At 37.4% G+C, this 22,462-nt stretch overlaps 1 protein-coding gene across 1 annotated transcript in view; it reads left to right on the top strand.

Moving 5' to 3' along the window:
* CERT1 (ceramide transporter 1) overlaps positions 1–22,155 on the top strand; it is an 80,867-nt gene extending 58,712 nt beyond the window's left edge. Inside the window, exons 7-18 of the mRNA XM_086480479.1 lie at positions 1,903–2,060; positions 8,083–8,175; positions 9,615–9,701; positions 10,676–10,768; positions 11,374–11,451; positions 15,690–15,785; positions 16,451–16,583; positions 16,698–16,768; positions 18,076–18,204; positions 18,981–19,110; positions 20,473–20,609; positions 21,752–22,155. Coding sequence (XP_086336605.1) covers positions 1,903–2,060; positions 8,083–8,175; positions 9,615–9,701; positions 10,676–10,768; positions 11,374–11,451; positions 15,690–15,785; positions 16,451–16,583; positions 16,698–16,768; positions 18,076–18,204; positions 18,981–19,110; positions 20,473–20,600 — 1,196 coding nt within the window. The 3' untranslated portion in view covers positions 20,601–20,609; positions 21,752–22,155. The remainder of the gene's footprint in view (positions 1–1,902; positions 2,061–8,082; positions 8,176–9,614; positions 9,702–10,675; positions 10,769–11,373; positions 11,452–15,689; positions 15,786–16,450; positions 16,584–16,697; positions 16,769–18,075; positions 18,205–18,980; positions 19,111–20,472; positions 20,610–21,751) is intronic.
* Positions 22,156–22,462: the final 307 nt, after the last annotated feature.

Raw genomic sequence — 22,462 nt, 5'->3', positions numbered from 1 at the left:
CCCATCCATCCTAAGGAATCTGTTGTGTGACCATCTCTTCGAAGAAACAGGTTTTGCATCTTTCTGCAACAAGTTTGTTTTTGCCCAGAATTATAATGGCTGAAAGGACCTGTGGACTCTGACTTTAAAACTGCAAGCTCTGCATGTATCACTGCAACTTGGAAACTGGTCATTAAAGAATGACCTAGAATATATGATGACTGAAACTGTAGGGAAGTATTAATGAGCTGTAGCTGAGACCTAAAGATGTTCAGGAACAAAAGTTGGCTTTTTTCCAGGAAATGAGGCTGCGTCTCCTTCGTGATCTACCACAAAGGTTTCTGGAATGATTTGATAGTATTGCAGCCAGTGGTAGTTTCTTCAGCATGTCTAGCATGTTGCATAATTAAGAGGGAAAAATCACAGCATTATAGCTGTGCTGGTAAGCCTGCACTTGAACCAACTGGAAAAATTATTAGTATAAACTGTATTTTTCAATTGTAAAGTGTTACGGGTGAGGCTCTTGTGTAATTTTCATGATTCTTAGTGAATCCACTGCATTGCCTGCTTGCCAGCTTCTACCACTGTAATTCTCAGCCTTCTCCGTGTTCCCACTGCAGCTGTTAGGGGGAGGGAGAACTGCTCTGCTCATTATTGTTTCTGAAACAGATTTTTCTTTCTCTTAACGTTCCTTTTTTTCTCCAGCCCCCATCATCTTTACCTTTTAAGGAGTATTGTTGATTAACATGAAACAAAAAATAAGCTGTATTTTACCATAGTATGTGTGCTTATTGAGGTATTTGAAGTAGTGTGTAGTCTGTAATCATCTGTTTGAAAAATAGTTTGACTCCTTCTGAAAGGAGGGCATATAATGCCTCTAGAGTCTTAAACCATTGCTTAAGACATGTGATGATTGCTTTTTGATCCCAAAGTATAGATACTGTGCTCTACCATTAGAGACCAGCAATTGCATTTCTCTTCCCCACAAGAACTGAACTGCTTGAAAGCTCTGCTTTACCCTTGTAGACTGGTATTGGATAAACTTACACAAATATTTATTTGTACTTTTTAAACTGTAACAGTGGCATGTTGACAAACTGACAGACTGGGGGGGGGGGGAAGTGGTATCCAGCTGAGGTGGTAAGTCATTAGCTTGCCCCGTGGCATAGCAGGAGTTACTTTAACTTGCTGGGCTCGGTCAGCTTCAATGTGAATGTTACTTCTGCTGTCTAATATTTTCTGACATTAATGTGTAGTGTTTGATTTGTTATTATGTCAACCTACATACAAGTTTGACACATAATAGGTACTTTTTTGTCACACGTTTTAAATGGCTTGTTTAAATAGCCTTAGCAACAGATGGCTTGGTTGACAGCATGAAGTAGTTGTTGGAACTGCAAAACCCACAGTACCGGGATAATTCAACACATTTGATACTTTCATCTTATATCACACCTTTTTACTTTGAGGCTTTTAAATGTATAATTACCTGGTTAAAGCAACCTTTAATGTTACATTTTGGGTTTGATTGCATTTTGAAATTGTTCCTTTCTTAGTGCTTTATCAGATATGTTTTAAGGTTGTGCTGTGTTAATTAGGCCCCACTTCAAGCTGTCAAACTGCTATTGTTACAAAGTATTACCACTCCCTCCACCCACATGATTTGCAGAGTGCAGAGTAATACAGCATTACAAGCAGACTTGAAATACAGTATAGCAAGATGAAGCTGAAGGGATGTGTTCCTTCTTTTGAATCACTTATCCTGTGGATAGATGAAAATTATTAGCGCTCTTGATTTTTATTTTTAAATTAACTTTCTAGCCAGTCTGTTTTCTTCAAACAGTTGTAATATAAAGCATACATGTAAAATGCTTGTTTGAGTTAAAGGCAGCTATCAGTGAACGATTCATGTTTGGTTTTTAGTGTTTCCACATGTGACACCCAAAGGAATTAATGGCATAGACTTTAAAGGAGAAGCTATAACTTTCAAGGCAACTACTGCTGGAATCCTTGCTACGCTTTCTCATTGTATTGAACTCATGGTAAAACGTGAAGAAAGCTGGCAAAAAAGGCTAGATAAGGTAAGATCATTTTTCTTCTACTTTTGTTGGGAAAAAAATGGTTCTTTAGCTTGAAATTGATGTTTCAAATGAGCTTTCGTTAACTTTTTTATTCCAGGTATTGCTTTTATTTTTATGTACAGCATTTATTAATTTTAGGTGCGTTCATTATTACTCCTATAAAATGTTAAAGCCTTGTCCTGACTGGTGATACAGTAACATTATTCATCATAGTCTTTCTTTTCCCAGCCCTTGTTTGGATAGATATTAAAAATATAGGACTACTATAGAGAACCTGGCAGTATTCCATAGTAATAAGTGTATTGCTTGCAGACTTCTAATAGAGACCTAATTCTCCATGCTTGCAAAATGGTGTGCACATCTCTGGAATGTTTTAATTGTGGTAAGAGATGGTATCAGTACTGAGAACAACCAATTTAATTTTAAATGTCTCTTTAAGATACAGTTATTTCACTTTCCTTTAGGAGATTGAAGTGATTAAGTCATGTTTTGTGCTAATTGGTTAATTTTTTTAGCTGTGTAGTATTAGAGTATCTTATTCTAATGACAGTGATAGTTCATGCTAAGCCTACTCAACCACTATAGCAACTCAAAAGGAGCAGAGTCTTCTCTCATGAGACGTGCTGGATGCATGGCTAGGTTTTACTTCAGGCTTTGATTTCTAGAGTGCTACCATCACTGCCTGGTGTCTGGTGTAGTCCTCTAGCTGTTGTTGTCTCTTGGTTTTCATTTAAAGTGTTTCCATGTGGTGCATATCACACTTCAAATCTGTCTCCGTATGTTTTAGTGGTACACGATTCAAAGAAGGAATGCATTCAGACAAAATACATACATGTTTGAATCCTTGCCCCAGTCTTTTGGGTCATCTTTGTCCATATGTCAAAGGCTGGCCCTGTCTAACTGTATTGCAACATCTGTCAACACTTAACTTGTTACTGCTTCATTTAAGTGGTTGGAGGAATTACAGTAGATCCAAGAGTTGAAGCTTGTTCATAGGATCATAGGATAATTCAGGTTGGACTGGAGACCTCAAGAGGTCTGTGTCTCCAACCTGCTGCTTTTAAAGGAAGGGCAGTTTAAGATCAGACTAGGTTGCTCAGGACTTGATAAAGTCTGGTTTCAAATCTCTGAGGCTGGAGACTGCACAACTTTTCTGGGCAGCCTGTGGTGCTGCTCAACTGTTGCTACAGTGAAAAGGTTTTTCCTTATATCCAGTTGAATTAGCTCTTATTCCAGTATCTACGTATTGTTTTTCAACCTTCTACTATAGACTGCTGTGAAGAGTCTGGGTCAGTGCCTTTATGACTTTATTGGAGGTATTGGAAGGCCACTCTTAGCTCCACCTGCAAAAGCCTTCTCTTCTCCAGACTGAGCAAACACGGTTTGCTCTTTTTGATCAGCTTTGCTTGGTGTTTAAATGAAGTGGATTTTTCTTGTCCCTAGATTAGATTGTATTAATACAGAATAATACACTGATACAGAATTTAGATTAGGTTTTTGTCACTTTTTTTCTTTTTCTGTGGACTTTGTTTTTATCTGCAAGTGATTAACATTCAAATCTCAATTTCACTTTGGGTCTCATGTGCCCGGTACCTCATATAGCATGAATAAATACATTCTAAAGGGGGTCACAAGCTTCTTAGGACTCGTTTTCCCGGAAGCTAAAATAGTAAAGTTGCTCTGCTTTGGTAAACTTGCAGCGTTTTGTCAATGAAATTTCCGGAGTTTACAGCATATTCATGGTAAAGTACTTTAATTCTAATATAATTACTTTTTATTTGTATTCCTCTAATTGCTAGCCTTTTGGAAGAGGAGACTTTTATTGAATTAAATAATGTAGAATTGTGGTGAGCTAGCCTTGGCTAACAGCTGCATGCCCAGCTGCTCACCACCCATCCAGCAGAATTAGAGGGAAAAAATAGGATGAGAAAGCTAATGGGTTAAGAGAAAGACAAGGAGATTGCTTACTGGTTCTTGTCATGGTAGAACGTTCTTGACACGGGGAAAATCAGGTTGTTACTGATTTAGAGTAGATCCAGTTAATGGGAAACGAAAAGACAGACACTGAAACAGCGTTCTTCTCCCATTTCCCAAGCTCAACTTCACTCCACTGCAGGCCCCTCTGCCCACTGCTTGCTATCCCCAGGCAGTGTGGGGTGAGGACTGAGGCGGTTGCAGTCAGTCCAAAACGCTTAATCTCTGCCACTCATTCCTCCCCACACTATTTCTCTGCTGTAGTGCAGGTCGTCTCCATAGGTGGCAGTCTTCTGGGAAAAATCTGATGCAGTGTGGGTCCTCCATGGGACATGGTTCCTTCAGGAAACGCCCCTCTGCTCCAGCATGGCGTCCTCCGTGGACTGCAGTGTGGATATATTCTCTGCCCTGGAGCTGCTCCTTCTCCTCTTCTGGCCTTGGCATCTCCTCTGTTTTCTCACTTTTTGCTCCACCTTCCTCTTTCCCCTGGGGGTGTCTTTTTTCTCTTAAATACATTTTCAGGGAGGTGCCACACACATGGTGGATGGGCTCAGCTGTGTGCTGCAGTGGGTCTGTTTTGGAGCTAGAACCAGCTGTGTCTGACGTGGGGCAGCCCCTGGCCTCCTCACACAAAGTCCACCCCTGCAGTCCCCCATGACTAACACTTTGACACCTCCACCCTTACAGATAGCGGTTGACTCTATTCAGACCTCTGCTAACACTATTCCACTTCAGTTGTAGAGCTGCTTTTGTTTTTCTTTTATCTTACTGTTTTAGTGGTTAAACGTGCCTTTATAAGAGTATCTTCTGTAACTGTGGGCCTGGGCAAAAAACATTGCTCTGTCGTCTGATAAATAGATGTGGGAGGACGATGGTGTTGATGTTTGTGCTTTTGGTGTTCTTGGATAGATGTGTAACCTGCTCTGAAAAGGAAGAAATATTGTGAGATTATATAGTTCAGAATACCTTCTCTTAAGAGCGATTACAGGGGACAGTTAGATGTAATTGGGCAGTTAGTTAGTTGTGTTTATATTCTGACAGGGCGGGGGTTGGTGTTACAGCTCTTAGAGTCTGTCCAATGCCTGTAAAAGGCCATCTAGCAGAGTTGAAAGGGGCAGCATCAAGTTTGTCCTTTGTGTGTCAGCAGATCCACACCACTGGCTTTGCTCTGTGCAGGTTTGTCACAGGAACAGGAAGATCTGTCAGTGACTAGAGTCAGTGAGTGGTTTACAAGTACTGTGAGTGCCACTGTAACCCTGTAATACTGTTCTGTAATCCAGCTTACTCTCCTCTCCAGTCTCTGCACTCCACTAGCCTTTTACTCAACAGCAGCACACCAAGATGATTGTAGTAAGAGTCCTACTACCTCACAAAATTATACAGCTTCCATCTTGTAGAGGGCTAGCATAGGCTAAGGTTGCAAGATAGATTTGTGTCTGCTGAAATTGAAGCAAATATGTTTCAAAATTGTAGCTGTCCTGAAAAAATTCTCATATTAAAAAAGCTCAAGTTCAGTAGGATATGTTGAATCTGGAGGTGATACAGTTTGGGTAGAGATGAGTACAGTGTTAGGATGTATGTTTGTCTGTAACCCCCCCTTTTTTCTTAAATAGTGTTTTCAGTTACATTCTGAAGGTTGGAAACTTATTTCTAAACCTTTGAAAACAAGAAATTATTATAAAACATCTTTTAATTTTCAAGGAGAGTGCTAAAATAATGCATGTAATTATTTTAATTTTAGAATTCTATATTTAGTTTTCTTTCTGTTACCAAAACAGTCAGATGGCCAGAATAAAATTAATACAAAAACATGTAATGTTATCTAAAGATAATTGTAGTTGCAGCTTTGCTTTCAACCTTTTACTCTTAGCTGTTGAGATCTGGAGCTTGAATTTTTATTTTTCCAGTGCAGTATATTTTTCAGAATGAGCCTCTTGAGTGTATTTTAAGATGGACTTTTCTTAAAATTGATAAACAAGGAAAGGATTTAATCTCTAGTATTTGGTACATTGCTTTATCTGTTGTCTTGTTTCCTTTGATCTTATTAATTGTTACTAATGAGCAAACTTACCTTCTGAACATTCTGAACCTTCTGTTCCTTCCAAGATTAACAGGTTTAGGTAGCTTATTTTGTTCACCTTTGACAATTGTAACTTAAATGTCTCATTACATTTCAGAGTTCTAATGCACCAGTAATTTTTCTGCTCTGCAGTCAAACAGTTTCCCAGTTTCTGCCTTATTTGATGTTGTTGCCAAGAGAAGCTGGCAGATTTGGAGAGTTGTTTTTTGACACATGAATTATCACTAATTTGCAGATTGAAGTACAGAATACTGTGGGGATTTGGTGCGAGCGGGAGGAGTTGTTGTGTTTTGGGGATTTTGAGTTTTTAATTCCAAGTGTTCTGGTAAAACTTGTATGCTTTCTCTCAATGACTTATACTCAAGTCATGCTTTATGCGCCTTCAGGACTCATGAGTTACTTTCAAAAAAGATAAACATGCAAAATTTTGTGAAACAAAACATTATTGCCTTTTTGTGATAATTTCAGAAGAGAACTAACATTCATAGATAGAGACAATACTGTCTTCATCTAAGTGCTGCTCTTTTCCCTAAGAACTTTTCCTGTGGAAAGCTACTTTATTTTACTTCAAAACCATCAAAACTGTTGCTTTACTTTTCAAACTTTTCTTTAGAAACTAGAAAATGTGTTCCAGAATGAATGTTGCCACCAAATTGCCAGTTGGTAAACTCAGCCTTTCAGTATTGCTTAAGGGTTTTCCACTGAAGCTTTAAACTTCAAATTTGGTTGCTGAATTATACTCATATCTGCAAGAAGTAGTGTGTGGTGTCCAGTGATCACCTGTAAGACTTAACTTTCTTCCACCTGAAGTGATTCTGAAAGGGGACAGAGAAACCTCTTACTGAGAGAACTGGGTTTGTTCAGCCTGGAGAAGAGAAGGCTCTGGGGAGACCTTACTGCGGCCCTCAGGCCTTCCGGTACCTGAGGGCGGCCTACAGGAAAGGTGGGGAGAGCCACTTTGTCAGGGAATGTAGTGATAGGTAAAGGGATAACGGTTTCAAACTGAAAGAGGGGAGATTTCGATTAGTTCTTAGGAAGAAATTCTTTACTGTGAGGGTGGTGAGACACTGGCACAAGTTGCCCAGAGAAGCTGTGGCTGCCCCCTCCCTGGCAGTGTTCAAGGCCAGGCTGGATGGGGCTTTGAGCAACCTGGTCTGGTGGACGGTGTCCCTGCCCGTGGCTGGGGGGGGTGGAACTAGATCTTTAAGGTCCCTTCCAACCCAAAACTATTCTATGGTTCTTGATTATTAAAGCTGAATTCTGCAAGAATTTCAGAAGTGTTCATAGCTTTTTCACTGAGAATATCTAGCAGTATATACAATTTGCTGGAGAAATGTTGGACTTAACCTGATTCTGGCATTACTACTTTTCTATTCAAAATATACAATGCTATAGACTGTCACCAGTGGCTCTGGTACAATCACACACCTATATGAGAGAATGATGTTCAGTTGTTAGTCTCTGCATGGAGTTCACAAAGTGATTCACATTGATCCTGTGCCAGCTAATTATAGATACAAACATACATGCTGTGACTCATGAGTACCTCACCATGTTCAACAAGTTAGCTTTTTACCAATCTTAATTTTCATCCTTTGTTACCAGTGCCCAAACACCTGTGTCAAGGAGATTTATATAAACTGTCAGTCAGATACAAAGTCTGACCGTCAATAAACCATGAATAGCTATCCTTAAATTAGATAGCAGTTTTTGCTTGCTGATCTGGTTTCTTCCACATGACTTAAAGAAAGTAACCTCAAGGTAGCTACCTCTCCGAGCTCTGTATTATATATGCATGTATATAGGCACATATAATGCAATAAATGTGCATGCAAATAAATTAAGATAATCAGCAGCTTTGCAATTGTTACTTGGAAAAAACCTATACCGGTCATTCCATTTATTGGCATATTGACTATTATCAGTCAATTCATTCTTACTGCATCAAATGATCGTGTAATTTTACAGGAGATAGAGAAAAGGAGAAGAATTGAAGAAGCATACAAAAATGCTGTGACAGAACTGAAGAAAAAATCTCACTTTGGAGGGCCGGACTATGAGGTACAAAGTATGCTTTTGAAATTTTTAAAAATGCTATGACTTTTAAAGATGGGTTTGTTTTTCAAAGTGGGGAAGGCGATGTGTAAATCAAGGTGTTTGGCTTGTGCAAGTGTGTTCATGTCACTTGTGATTTTCCACCTTGGAAACTGAAACTGTATGAAAAAATTCTCAGTCCTTAATTTTTTGAGAATAGAAGTCTGTCTTTGCCTCCGGCTTCCATGTTCTGCTTTTTTCTTAAAGCATTTTGCTTACAGATATTTCTGCTAATTTTTGATTGTTTTTCTTGTACATTTGATACTGCTTATATGCTATAGTTTTGTCCTTTCCCTTTTTAATGGTTCAGCTGTGTAGATATATGAAGCAAACATGGAAGCCCTGACTGCAGAGTCAGTCCTAGAATCTGAAGTTTAACTTTAATTGATTTTTAACTTGTCACTCTCACTTGAAATTTAATGTTGACAAACTCAGTCATTTTAGGTTCCTTTCATCTTTTACATGGCATATTTCAGCTGCTTCCTCCCCAGTGAGATATTTAATCAAATTCTAAGGTCTTAAACCACCTTCTGAAGAATAATGTAAGCTAATGCACCTGTAATGCACTTTGCATAGTTTTTAAGAGCTTGACGCTTTAATGTAGATTAATCACACACGGTTCAACTTACAAATCATAGACTGATAAATAGTACTAATATGTTGAGATGTTTAAAAGATACTTGAGCGTAGATTCTCTGTTGACTGAGGCATATACTATAGAAGAAAAAAGATGGATAGGAAGTTGGACTTTGCCTAGCTGGTTACGAACCCAGCGACTTCTCCCAGGTATTGCTGTGGTAAAGTGGTTCTTAATTTGCTGTTTACAATACGGTAAAAGCAGTAAACCAAATTTTCTGAAATTACCATTTTACTTAGTAGACTCGATTTTTTTAATAGTTGACTCGACCCTACTTGCTGTTTACTCTTGAGCTGTTGTTCCTGAGAATTTTCCATAGAGATCACTAGAACTTTAGTCTTCTCTTGTTATGTTTTGAGCACATATCTGAAATCCGCCCTAAGGCACTCGAATTGTTGGAAGGAGTCTAACTACACAATTATGTTAGTATGTGTACTTTACTGACACACTGTAAACATTTTTAAGAGAAAATGTATACTAATTAAAACCTAAATCTGATGTCAAAACATATTGACGCTGTTTCCTGTTTTTTTTCTTCTTTCTACAACCATCCCTAAACTGTAGTTAGAGGGAGTAACTTCCTTTACCAGGTAGGGTTTTCAGAGGAATTGTAATCTAAGACCTCAAATATTTTCACCAATATTCTACAGAAGAAATTTGCTTCTATCAGTTATATGTGTAATAGATAAAAATGTATTTCTAGTATTAAACTGAAGAGGAACTCGCACGTCTCCAAAATTTTGAACTAGTTTTGGTTTTTATGCTCTAGGAGGGTCCTAATAGTCTGATAAATGAAGAAGAATTCTTTGATGCTGTTGAAGCTGCTCTCGATAGACAGGATAAAATGGAAGAACAGGTATTAGTATTTGAAAAATGACTTAATGATGGGCACTTCTTGGGAGACCTTTCTGACTTAAACTCAGTCCTGGGGTGCATCTCCTGAAGCTCTAGATACTTTATTCTGATACTGATAAGGGGAATTATCTTCATGTTTTTACAGTTAAATATTGTTGCTTACAGTAATTTTGAGAAAGTGGCTTCACAGCTTACATAGAAAAGGATACTATAAGTATTAAGTTAATTGAATGTCTCTAGTTTCTAACTCCTAAATAAGTGTCCTGTATAAAGCTTATCTTTGTATATAACCGATGCACTGTGCAAATAAGAATAGCAAACACTACAGCTATTTCTCAAAATCTAATTATTGCGCTGAAGTTTCTTTTTACTTTAGCAGTATGTGAAATAGGAAAGACATAGTTCCGTTGGTGTTTGTTTTCATTTAAAAATTCTGTAGGCTCTGGCTACTTCTCTAACTCATTTCTTGAATACACTTCAGTGACAAGGATCAAAAAGGGATAAGGTGCATGTGAGGCCGTATATAGAACACAAGAATGTAAAGCAGTATATAAAGTGAGAGGGAATAACAAAGTGGTGCATCCTTTGTCTTAAAAATGTTTAATCTTATGAACATAGTGAATACAGTAACTTGAGTAAGGATTACAATACTTAGTAGTGTACATCGTACCCAAGAGAATTTACCTATATTGGGGTCTCTTAGCAGAGAGTAAAAGCTTTGAGTGACTGTTGTACTACTACATGGCTTGTTAATGCTGCTGATCTGTTTTCCGTAACTTAGAAATACACCTTGAAGTATAGACTAATTCAGTCTTCAGGCCCATTCACATACTCAGAATTCCAGCAGGATGACAGCTTCATGCCTGTCATGGACAGCATTAGTTGTTGTAGCCACTGTGTAGATTGAGGGTGACTCACTTTCATAGTCCACCCAGTAGCAGCTGACTACTAATAATGAAAACTATTTTGTTGCAGTCCCAAACTGAAAAGGTTAGATTACACTGGCCAACATCGTTACCTTCTGGAGATGCATATTCTGCTGTGGGGACTCATAGATTTGTCCAGAAGGTAAGATAGTTTTCATTATCTCCTCTGAATAGTGGGCTGACCTATGTATAATATTTTGTATGGGTAGGTAAGATTTTTATTTTAGGTGTTTCTAGTAACTTTCAAGGGTTTACTTATTTTCAAATTAAGTAGCTGGAATTGGAGAAGGACTGTTTTCTGTCAGTTCAAAAAATACTGATTTGAGTATCTATTTAGAATACTCTTGACTTGTATTAAGCTTGTCAGATAATAAAGGAACAATCCCAAGTTGCTAACCTCAGTGTTTTTAAGATACCTTCGCCAAAATTCATTTAATTGATTTTATTAAAAAAAAACAACCAACCAAACAAAAAACCACAACAAAAAACCCCAAACACATTCATTTATGTCAGAATCGGTAGACTTTTTTTTTTCAATGTTACTGGAAACACTGTTGCTCCTCTCAAGGCTATGCTGGGAACATAATATGTAATAGGTGCATGAAATCAGCATTTGCTGCTGTGCTTGCTGCTTATGGTGCTTTTGTTTTCCTTTTCTTCATTATCTTGTGCTTGCAAGTTGGTACTGAATGCTCTGTTGTGCCTTTGTTCTGATTACTTGGTTTTTTCTTTGTCTGTCTCTGGTAGCCCTATAGTCGCTCTTCCTCCATGTCTTCCATTGATCTAGTCAGTGCCTCTGACGATGTTCACAGATTCAGCGCCCAGGTACTGTATTAATGTGTAGAGTGGGGGTTGCATATCTTTGCTGTATTTCATCCTCTTCTCTAGAACCTGGGTTTTTTTTTGTCACTGCTTGCTTTAAACTAGTACGTTGAGACAAACAAAGGACTTCTCTATTCCTGTACTAAATGGTTGTCTTTTTACATCCAGCTTGCATGCAGAGGCCCAGATCTTGTGAAGCTGTTGGATTTAATTCAGTAGCTTTAATAAAAGTGCCTACAATTTGAAAATGTTGCATTTCTGATCATAATGAAAGTAGAATAACATCTGGTTTGTGTGGGTTGGAGATAGTCTTTGCTTCAAATTAAATAGTTTTTCTCGCTTTTAAATCAAAGGTCTGATTTTTGTCATTAACATTTGATTGTAATGACATTAAGATACTAAATGTTAAGGTTGACTATTACCATTTCTTTACCTATTACCATTTTACTAGTAGTAAACTAGTTTTATTACTGAAAGGTCATAAAGTATGTTTGTGGTATCAGAATTTTTACTGAAGAATTTCAATAGGTTCACTTATCCTTCAGAAAGTAAGTCTGACATCCTGAATATGTCAACATAGTCATAGTGACATACTCCAGTAATGTACAAAATTACTCTAGGTGCTTGCTCTGAAGGTCATAGTTTAGAATAGAATTAGATAGGTGAGTTCATGTGTTTGCTCTTCAGTCTCAAAAGAAGTTGTTCATACATGACATTCATGCGATTAACTTCCTTCTGCTGTGCTTCATATGTGATTGTGAATATGGAGATTCCTTCTGGGATCTGTTATTTTGGAGTTTTTGAAATTATTAACTTTTTTGAATAGAAGGAATGGATTTTTCTTTTGATTAACAGAGACTGGAGTCATACCACCTGCAGACCTTACTACCAACATTATGAGCAGCACCCTGACACTTAAGAACTTGCTTATTGTACTGAAATCCCGACACTTGACCTTTTGCAGTCAGTTAATTTCTGAAATTTGAATTTAGTGCAAGGGAAAAAGTATGCAGGTCATATTCCACAACACTGATAGGCTCATCTGCTGGTACTCCAGTAGTCAAGTTAGTTTTTCAAGTCTGTTTTTGTTTGGGAGGAAGGGGGAAATCAAGTAATAGAAAGGAAGTTTGATTCCAAAGATAGCAACTGGTTGTCTGTCGGGCTACACTGGGTACATGGGCAGTTCAACACAAGGGAACCTCACAGTTGCTAAAATAGCAGGCCTCTTTGTTTTCACCTCTTTTATGCCTGTGATAACATTTGTGCATTCATATGATAAACCTGAGTATCAGAGCACTAGTGTGGCTGAAAAAATAACAATTTTAAAACGTATCTGAGGTAGACCAGGTCCTTATCACAGTAACGCAAATTGAGGTTAAGGATCAGGATCAAACGGACTGGAGTCAAGACATTGCTCTTTTCAGATGCTGCGTGGATATTACTACATAAAAGTTACTACTGTGTGCCTTCGAATGCAATTTCAACTTAATGGACTCACTGCAGAAAGGATGATCCGCTTAACTGATAGGAAACGGCTCTCCACACACACACACACAGACGCCCCAAATATTTTCCCTAGAACAAATTTTAGCTAGGTCAAGTCAGTCCACCTGCTCTGGAGCTTCATTGCTGCTGAGCAAGCAGGTGAAATACAAGCGAGAGCATGAAGAGAAAAAGAGCCCACCTTTTGGTGGCAACATGCTCTGGACCTTATTAATGTGAAATTGGATGCTGTCCCCAGGCTGAGGATTTGGTTTTTGGAAAGGCAAGCTGATATCTTGATTCTGAATAAATATGACTTGGTTGGTTCTAGACCTCATTCATATGAAGGGAATTTTGGTATCAGTGAAAGGTCGAGTAGAAACTTGGAAGCCTCAGTTTTTAAGATTGAGAAGTATAAAACATGTATTCTGATGGGAGCTGGTTCTTCAGTGTGTCTCTAGAAAGGCAGTGATTTGTCTTTGCCAGATGAATGGGAGGTTGTGGGCTTAAAATGCTGTACATGTTTTGCAGATCACTTTCTTTAAAGGACTGTCAGATTTTGAAATAAGTTGAGCTGTTCTGAGGGCCGGAGAAGTAAAGAACTTCCCACTTAATGTTCAGGCCAAGGCTGCACGGCATACAGGTTACAAGTGTTTTTGAAGACTGTTCCTGTAGCCTGCCAGGAACCCAGAGGTGATAGTGTGGCCTCTCCAATGGGAAAGAAGCTGTGAATCTTTACTCTGTGCCTCTGAAATAAGTGCAGGTTGACAGACAGTGAGCAGGGTGTAGATTACAGTTTGGACAGGTAGTGTACACAGGGCAGTTGTAGGTACTGCAATTCCTTGGTAAAGCAGAAGTAAAAAGCTGTTTATAATGCAGTCCTGTGGATGCTTCCTGCTTTTCTTTCCTTGTGTTACCCTCATGCCTCTGCATTTAGCATAAAGCAAAAAGCAGCAAAAGGTGAAACAAATGTATAAAAGCTAGCTTTATCCTTAAGACTAGGAGCTAGGGGAGAAGAGACCTAGGAACCTGAAGGTGTTGCAGGTAAAAGCTGGGAGCATGGTGAGGATTCTTTTCTGAAAGCAGTGTGACCTAGAGCTAGTAAACCGAATTATTTAAATAGCCCACATTCTTACCTGGTTCAGATTGTACTGTCACTGTTTCACTGGAAAAAAAGAATCTTTTATAGGGAACCTGCAAGTAACTGGCAGGAAAAGATGGCCTGTCTAAAAGTGGAAACACAAATCTGATGGGTGTTTTTAGTTCATTATAACTCAAAACCGAAACAATACAAAACAAAAACTCAAAGAAAACCCTAAAACCTGGACTGATAACTTTTCCTTCTGTAGAAAGTCTATAGTTAAAATAAGACAAACTAGAATTTCCATCCAATGGATTTTATTTTGTTGTCATACTTTGAGGATTTTGACTTGATTCAATTACCTTTTTTCTTCCTGGTCTTAATTGTGTTGCCCACAGAGTCCATAGTACAAACAAAATTACTGCTTTAAATTGAAAGTAAAAAACATCTTTCAATTCTGTATCATATAAGAGAAAGATCATTTAGTATTCTCTAATTTTGCTTTCTACTTATTGTACTACTTGCTCAAATATATGTTTTATATGTTATTTTATATGGACACTAGGCTTTGTATTTTTGTAAGTTGTGCAAAACCACTTACGGGTTCAGGCTATTAATCTTGCAGTTGTGCATTTCGTAAACAAATCTTTGTGTTGTCAATTGATTAAGCTTTGCCTGTCGTGCTTTTCCTTTTGAATTTAAAAAAACTTATTTCTAGTAATTCAGTAAAATAGTGTCAATCACATAGACTTATTTGCTGTGACAAGTTTTAGTTGTCACCTACCTTTTGGGTGGAAAAAGTTATTAAAGTGCTTCCAGTACTTGTAAACATCATGCAGCAATGGGTGCCTTATATATTTGCTTCTATTTTTATTTGGGGGAGAGTGGGATTTGGAAAGAGTGGAGGAACCAGGGAACCAGAGTTAAGATTGTAGATTTAAAATTAAAAATTCCATTTCCTGTCCCAGCACCTGTTTTCATGCATGTTACATGGAATAAAAAAATTAGATATTCACATAGCTTGATTAAAATGTATCAGACATTTGGCCTTTAAGAAAACACACAACTATTTAGGTAAATAATTTTTAAATTGGTTTTATAATACTAGAGTCTCTGTATCATCATAACTTTTTAAATGTACGTAATTCTGTTCTTTTTTTCTAGCTGGCAACTGTGCAAAGACACCAGTGAAACACAATAGGCATGCTTTGCTCATGACTGTTTACTTCACTGCTTTTCCAATATGACTTTAGATATGCATTCACTTTTTTAGAGCTTGTCTCTTCCTTCCCATCCCCCTACCTTTGTTTCGCTTTTTAAATGCTCTTCAGTGAATATCATACAGCGCATTGTAATTTTCTTTAGGGGTACCTGAAGTAAGTTCCTATATGCTGCAATAAAACTGTCTTAAGTAGAAATAGTGAGTTTTGGCAGTTTAGAGGTCCGAAGGAAGGATAGAAAGTGCCCATAAAGAATGAAGTTGGAAGCTGAATCAAGGTTTTGTCTTTTATCCTGAAGGCCAGAAGTGTCTACTTGCTCTTAACCTGTAATAGAAAGCTCTGTTGCCCAAATTCAGCTCCTACACAGGATTTGACTTGTGGCTTCCAGTACTGTACAGTCTTTGCCCAGAAGATGGAAGGAATGAGTTAAAAATGTGTAATTTTTTTTTCCTTTAAAGGTGGAAGAGATGGTACAAAACCATATGACATATTCCTTGCAAGATGTAGGAGGAGATGCCAATTGGCAGCTAGTGGTAGAAGAAGGAGAAATGAAGGTAAACATTTGGGGGTTTGTTGAACTGCTGTGAAGACAGATACTTTCAGTGTGGTGGACCTGGCAGTGCTAGGTTTACTGTTGGAGTCAATGATCTTAACGGGCTTTTCCAACCTAAATGATTCTATGATTCTCTGGGAATACTATCCCTCAGCCAGTTATGCTGTTAAACCATCTCTCTGAGAATAGCATTGTTTAAGTTAGGAATGGATTCCGTAAGAGCTGTGGCTTCTAATGTACTAATTCATACAAAATCCTATGTAACTCTTGTGGTAGCTTTGTCGTTGCAGATTCCTTTCTCATGCTCTCTTACTTAAAACTTGGTATCAAAATGGGTAAATTCGATGTATGAAAATGTTAAGAGTAGCAAGTTACTCTGCTCTGTTGCTTGCTGTACTGTGCTTGTATGGATCTTTGTGCATAGTGATAAATAAGGTAGCTTAATCACTTCTGGAGTAGAGATTTTAAAATACTGGTATTTTAATGTGAGTTGCAATGTAAGAATGTCTGCACTGGTAGTTAGCAGAGTACTCTGACACGGCAAATTATTCATGTGTTAGTCTTCTAAGTGGGTTTTTTAAAAAATTGATGAAATTTTAAACAATTAAAACATGAAGAATTTTGACAATTTCTATTCTACATTTGTGTCTTTGTATTTGGCTATAGGTGTACAGAAGAGAGGTGGAAGAGAATGGAATAGTTTTAGATCCTTTGAAAGCAACCCACGCTGTTAAAGGGGTAACAGGGCATGAAGTTTGCCACTACTTCTGGAATGTTGATGTTCGTAATGACTGGGAAAGTAAGGAACTGGTTCTTAAGCTTTGCATGTTTATCAGCAAGGACATTGTTTAAGGCATTGACCTGATATCTGTACTTGTTTACTAATGGATTTTTTTCCCCCCTCCTCTTTTAGCAACAATTGAAAATTTCCATGTTGTGGAAAATTTAGCTGATAACGCAATCATCATTTACCAGACACATAAGGTAATGACGCTTCAGCCATACACATACCTTACTGAGAAGGTCTGGGGCCTATGTGTTCTAATCTTACTCTGAATGCGTTAATGGCTTAACAACTTAAAGTACTGTTCAGAACAGTTCAGAACAAGTTCTCTATTAAACTGCAATTTTGTCAATTTTTCAAGCTTGTCTTGATAGCATAATTGGTTGTGCATGTGTCTGATAGAGCTTGTAATAACAAATGAGGACTGTTCTTAATGTCTAAATACACCGCTGCAGCAAGGCAAGAGTCCTCTAAAACAAATGGAAGCAATAAATCAACACTGACTACAAGGAAGAAACCTATACCACTATGTCATACGTTTTGTTGCAATAATGCAAGCTATTGTTGACAGCAGTTAGTTAGCATACCCATTTGCATTATGAGGTAGTGTAATTGGTGGTACAACATTTGTTCTTGTAAATTCATTATGTTCTCCTCTGCCCCAACCTATTTTGGTGTAACTTTATGAAAGTCTTCATTTGAATTACAACCCAACAACTGTAACTTAAAGGTTCGAAAAAATGAGAATGAAATTTACAGATTCATCTTTAATCTTGCATGATTCCAAGTGTTACTATACTCAAATGTTAAGCCAAATATTTCTCTTTGACAATTTTACTAGTAATGCAGTTACATTGAAACTTCTGTAGCAGAGAACTCGTGATTTTGAGTAAGACAGTTGTGTAAACTGTATAGTGTTGTGGTAAAAGGTAGACTTCTTTCCCCTATGAAGTGTTGGGAAAACGGTTTTTGTATATTTTTTTATTTTATCAGACATTTTGCTGCTAAAACTCTTAAATAATCTGAGTTTACCGTATCTGTCTTACTGAAGTAGTAGCTTTTTGAAATAGTATTTAAGCATTTCTCTCTCTCTGGAGACCTATTGACTGTAAATGCGTCTATACTTAACCACCAGTTCAGTTTGTAGCTTACAAGTATTAACTAAAATGTAAACCCGAGGTTGAGGGAACAGGAGGGAAACTGCTTCTTCCTGTTTGTCTACTGAAAAAGTCGTTGCAGCTTGGCGTTCTGCATTTCAAAGGCCTTAAAAAATTTCAGGCAGAAGTTTAAAATTAAGCATAGCCGTATAAGCTGATATGCATCTGTACAGCAGCTGTGTTCTGTTTCAGTTTTGAAAATGAAATTACTAACCTGAAGAAACTTCTACCTAAATAACATAACTAGCCTGGTTTGCCTTGCTGGCCTTTTCCATTATATAAGGATAGTAAGTACTTAATTTGCAAAACTGGAACAGCTTATGCTCAGAGCTGTGTTATGTTCACTGCAGAGAGTGTGGCCAGCTTCTCAAAGGGATGTGCTGTATTTGTCTGCCATCAGAAAGATACCAGCATTCAGTGAGAATGATCCTGAAACATGGATTGTGTGCAATTTCTCTGTGGAACATGACAGTGCTCCTGTAAGTACTATTTTAATTCTGTCAAGTTCTGCTTTTAAGATAACATTTTTCTATTACGTGGTAATGCGTATGCAGTACTGGTGTGAGGGAGGTGGGGGGATTATGAAAAAATACAGTTTATTTAAACCAGGTGATAAAATAACCTGATAAAGACATTCTGAGCCTAAAGCTTTCTTGCTGTATTGTGACAGTTGGCAAATCTAAGGCCCTGCAGCAGAAAGGAAGCAAAATTTCTGGAGATGTGAAAACATTTCAAAGAACTGAGGTTATTTTGTATGGAATCAAATCAATAACCTTTCAGTATTGTCAGATACAGGAGTAGGCTTTTGTAGTTGTAGATAGGAATCTGTTAAACCTCCATCTTACACAGTTCTGCCTTGGTTCTCTTAGTAGCAATGATCAGGGTTTTTTTTCGAGTATTTCTGTGCTGATTGCTATGCCATAGCCTGCTTACGTGGGAAAAGTTAGTAACTGATATTTATAAATGCTGATACATTATTCTTTAAATGTTTTTTTACTCATTTGTCATAATTGAAGCAATTCGCTTGTAATATGTATTAAGCAAGCAGGCATTTTAGTTTAACCCTTTCCCTACTCACTATGTACCTTTAATTTCACTCACCTTAATGTTACATCCAGGCAGTGCTAGAATGCAGACTCTTGGAAACACAGCTTCTGGCGTGTCTTAGACTTCATAGTAAATTAAAATGTTAGCAGTCAAGTATGCTGAAACAAATTTAGTCTGAGGCTTACAAACGTTTCTCTTTTTTTGGCAGCTGAACAACCGCTGTGTCCGTGCCAAAATAAATATTGCTATGATTTGTCAGACGTTAGTAAGCCCACCAGAGGGGAACAAGGAAATAAGCAGGGACAACATCCTATGCAAGATTACATATGTAGCTAATGGTAAGTCTAAAATTTTTCAGTATGACATTCATGATATATGCTAATTCTGGGGAGCTGAATACTGGCCAAAAAAAGCTCAATGCAATTTTCAGTTAAGTTTGTATATAACATCACACTTGCAGTCTTCGTGTTCAAAAAGACGAATTAATGTGCTCCATGAATCAGTGAATGGGGTCGTTCATTGTGTGGCATTCTGGGAGGAATAAATGGAAGTGGTGTGTAGCTCAGTCCAAGCAGAGAACCTTGGGGTGGAGGATGTCTGCAACTGGGATGACTTGGCATAGCTTTTAGTTTCAGTAATAGTATGTTTTTTTCAAGTATTTTTTTCAAGTACAATCAAGCTGTAGTTTTTTCCCCCCAGTTAATCTTGTTAGGCTGAAAAGCTGCTAATAGTAAAGGTGCCATTGTTAATCTCAGGGTTGAGAAGGAGCAGATACATTTTGTATGAGAATACTTGCAAGCTGTATCATGTAGTCTACTTTTTTATTTTTTAATTGATACAGTCCTTGGTATTGACTGAAAAGTTATCAAAGCCCAACTGTATTGTTACAGTACCCAGCATCTAGCAGCATATTGCAGCATTGGAGCTGCATACTCCTACCTCCTCTCCTGCAGCTATAAAACACTTCAAGAGTAGCTTACCTGCGTATTACTGTTAACCACCTATTACATGACTTACTAAAAAGTCAAAGTCTGAAAAATTGGTTCAGTAAGTCTTTGCCACATAGGAGTGAAGTAATTGGTATAAATCCTGTACAAATAATACTATATGGTGTTAAACTCTGGGGTAAGCTGCTTTGTTTCCTTTTTAGAAGATTTCCAATTACCTAAATACATTTTTATTGATAAATTCTGAACCATGATTATATGGGAAGTGGCAACTTTTTCAGCAAAATATGTGCCCTGTGAATTGAATTATGTTTTCAAATTAGTTTGAATTTATTTTTAAAGCACTTAAAACAAATGTGTAAGACGTTAGCAATGTAGCAACTCTTCAGACAAATGCAGCAGTTATTGAAAAGTTAAGACTGACTTCTGTTTTCTATGAAATAAGAAGTAACTCTTCTATTATTTCATGGAAATCCTTAGAGAATATCGTTTTCCATTTGGGTATTCCCCAAGGACGTGCAACCCATCATGTTTAATGTTTTCAAAATAGTGGCATTGTAGAACTGGACTGAGCTTGAGCATTAAGAGTAGAAAGTGCTACAATACAAGCTGTCAGGGCATAAAAAGAATTGCTGATCATTATTCTTTCCTCTTACTTCAGAAAGAGTTGCAGGAATAACGAACTTACATTTCCTTTTCTAGCCTTTAGTGGATTTGCTATATTTCAGTGTCTATCTTACTGTCTGCTTGCAGTGAACCCAGGAGGATGGGCACCAGCATCAGTGTTACGGGCAGTGGCAAAACGAGAATATCCAAAATTCTTGAAGCGTTTTACATCATATGTGCAAGAGAAGACAGCAGGAAAGCCTATTTTATTCTAGTATTAGCAGGTATACATGCGTTTTCTTCATTCTTGATTCACAGTTGTAAATCTCAGGCCAAACAGAAGTACGCAAACTAGAAAGGGCTTATCGTGATTAGCATTAATTCAGAGCTTAGTTTTAATGTATGTATGCAATATACTTTTTAAAACATTCATATAATTTGTGTGTATTATAGCATGAAAAATACAAGCAGCACAAGTTAAAGAGTTTTTGTAGACTTACTAGTTCATCTTGCAAGATTTTGCATACATGTCTAATTTATGTAGAACTGTAAAAGGATGAAGTACTGTTTCTTAGCTATCACAGGCATTTTACAATTGTTCTGCAAAGAATACATACTGAAGTTTCTCTAGAGCCTCATGAGGTTTTTATATCTTAAATTCTACTTAATAATTGCATATTTGATAGAATATTATGAAGGTCAAAGTATTTTGTATTGACAGAGTAGTTTTGATATAGGATTTTTATTAATGGAACATTCCTGACAGACCAGTGTCAATTACTGGAGTATTTAAAAGGCTGTGACTTAAATTTTTAGCCTTTCTGATGAGCCTAAGAAAGAAAAGGGATTTTTACAGAAGTCCATGGATTTATTTTAATGGTATAGGTCATTGGGCTAATCTAAAATTATTTTAACATTTAAATGAAAATACGACATTAGAAGATGATTTCTTGATCACTTTCCAGGCTGTCTGAATCTGTCAGACATAAGCCTTAGTGCTAAGTAAACCTTCACTTTTTGTAAGTGTAGACTCTTGCTGTACTCATTGTGTGTAACTGTAGTGTCAAGTGATGGAATTCCGTTACATCAGTAATACTAGAACTACCTGAAAATGAGGTTTTTATCTCTTTTTCTATGCCTGACATAGTCTACCTCTATTTTTAGGTTCTATGTGTTATGTCAGACTCCAAAAGTCGTAGTCATTTGATCCTTCTGTAACAGGTAGCCCTGTAATTATTCATATTTTTAATTGTATATTGTTAGAGAACTAGTGTAGGTGAGCCATTAGGAACGTGGCTGTCATGAGCCAACAGTTCAAACGTGATCGTAGCAATGCTGATGCTATTTCAGGTGTTTAACAAGTTCTTTTTTTCCTATTAGTGTCCAAACTTCTCAGTGCTGCATTTTTGTCTTTGCTTACCTGCAGTGATCAGAACAAGACTGGGTGAGCATTCCACGTTGGAGAGGTGACCATGCATAGAGCACTCCATGCTGGAACGAAGGATCTACAGTCTTTTTATGGCCCAAGTTCTAGGCTTTGTATACTGAAGTGAAGAAGTGTTGCAACACCATGAGGCTGAATATTTAACACTATTTCTCTCCTGCTAACTTTCCTTGCTCAGTCAGCGTGTAATTATAAATACATGTACTGATAACATGTATATGACTCTTATTTTTATTTGCTTGCTTTAGAAGAGGAAGAGCGCCTGCAACTTTGAATCACCAGTTGGGGTTGCTGCTTTGATTTTCAACAAGTTGCAGAATTTTGCTGTCAACCTTACTAAGATCCCGCGCAGTTTTTGTGCATGTCTGGAAAGCACAGAAGACAAATTCACGTATAGCATACTGTATGTGCTTTATATGCACAAAAATCAATGTGATATTTTGCGGGGGGAGGGAGGGACTTCAGTAAAGCCTAGGTGACTTATTGGCAGGTTTTGTTTTGCTTTGTATAATCATAGTTCATTGCTGCTGGTTTCTAGAACGAATCATCTTATTACATAAAATGTCAGTTAATAACTGAGGGCTGTCAATATCCTTATGACTTTGCCTTTTCTATTATCTTACTCTTATGATGATCTTTGGTTCTGAAGGAGTAAGAGTGTGAAAAGCTTTATTTTTTCCAGATATCTTTATA

Source organism: Leptosomus discolor, chromosome Z (genome assembly GCF_034619465.1).
Source record: "Leptosomus discolor isolate bLepDis1 chromosome Z, bLepDis1.hap2, whole genome shotgun sequence".
Taxonomy (NCBI): Eukaryota; Metazoa; Chordata; class Aves; order Leptosomiformes; family Leptosomidae; genus Leptosomus; species Leptosomus discolor.
The sequence above is the reverse complement of the archived record's forward strand: the minus strand, read 5'-3'. Positions and strand labels throughout refer to the sequence as shown.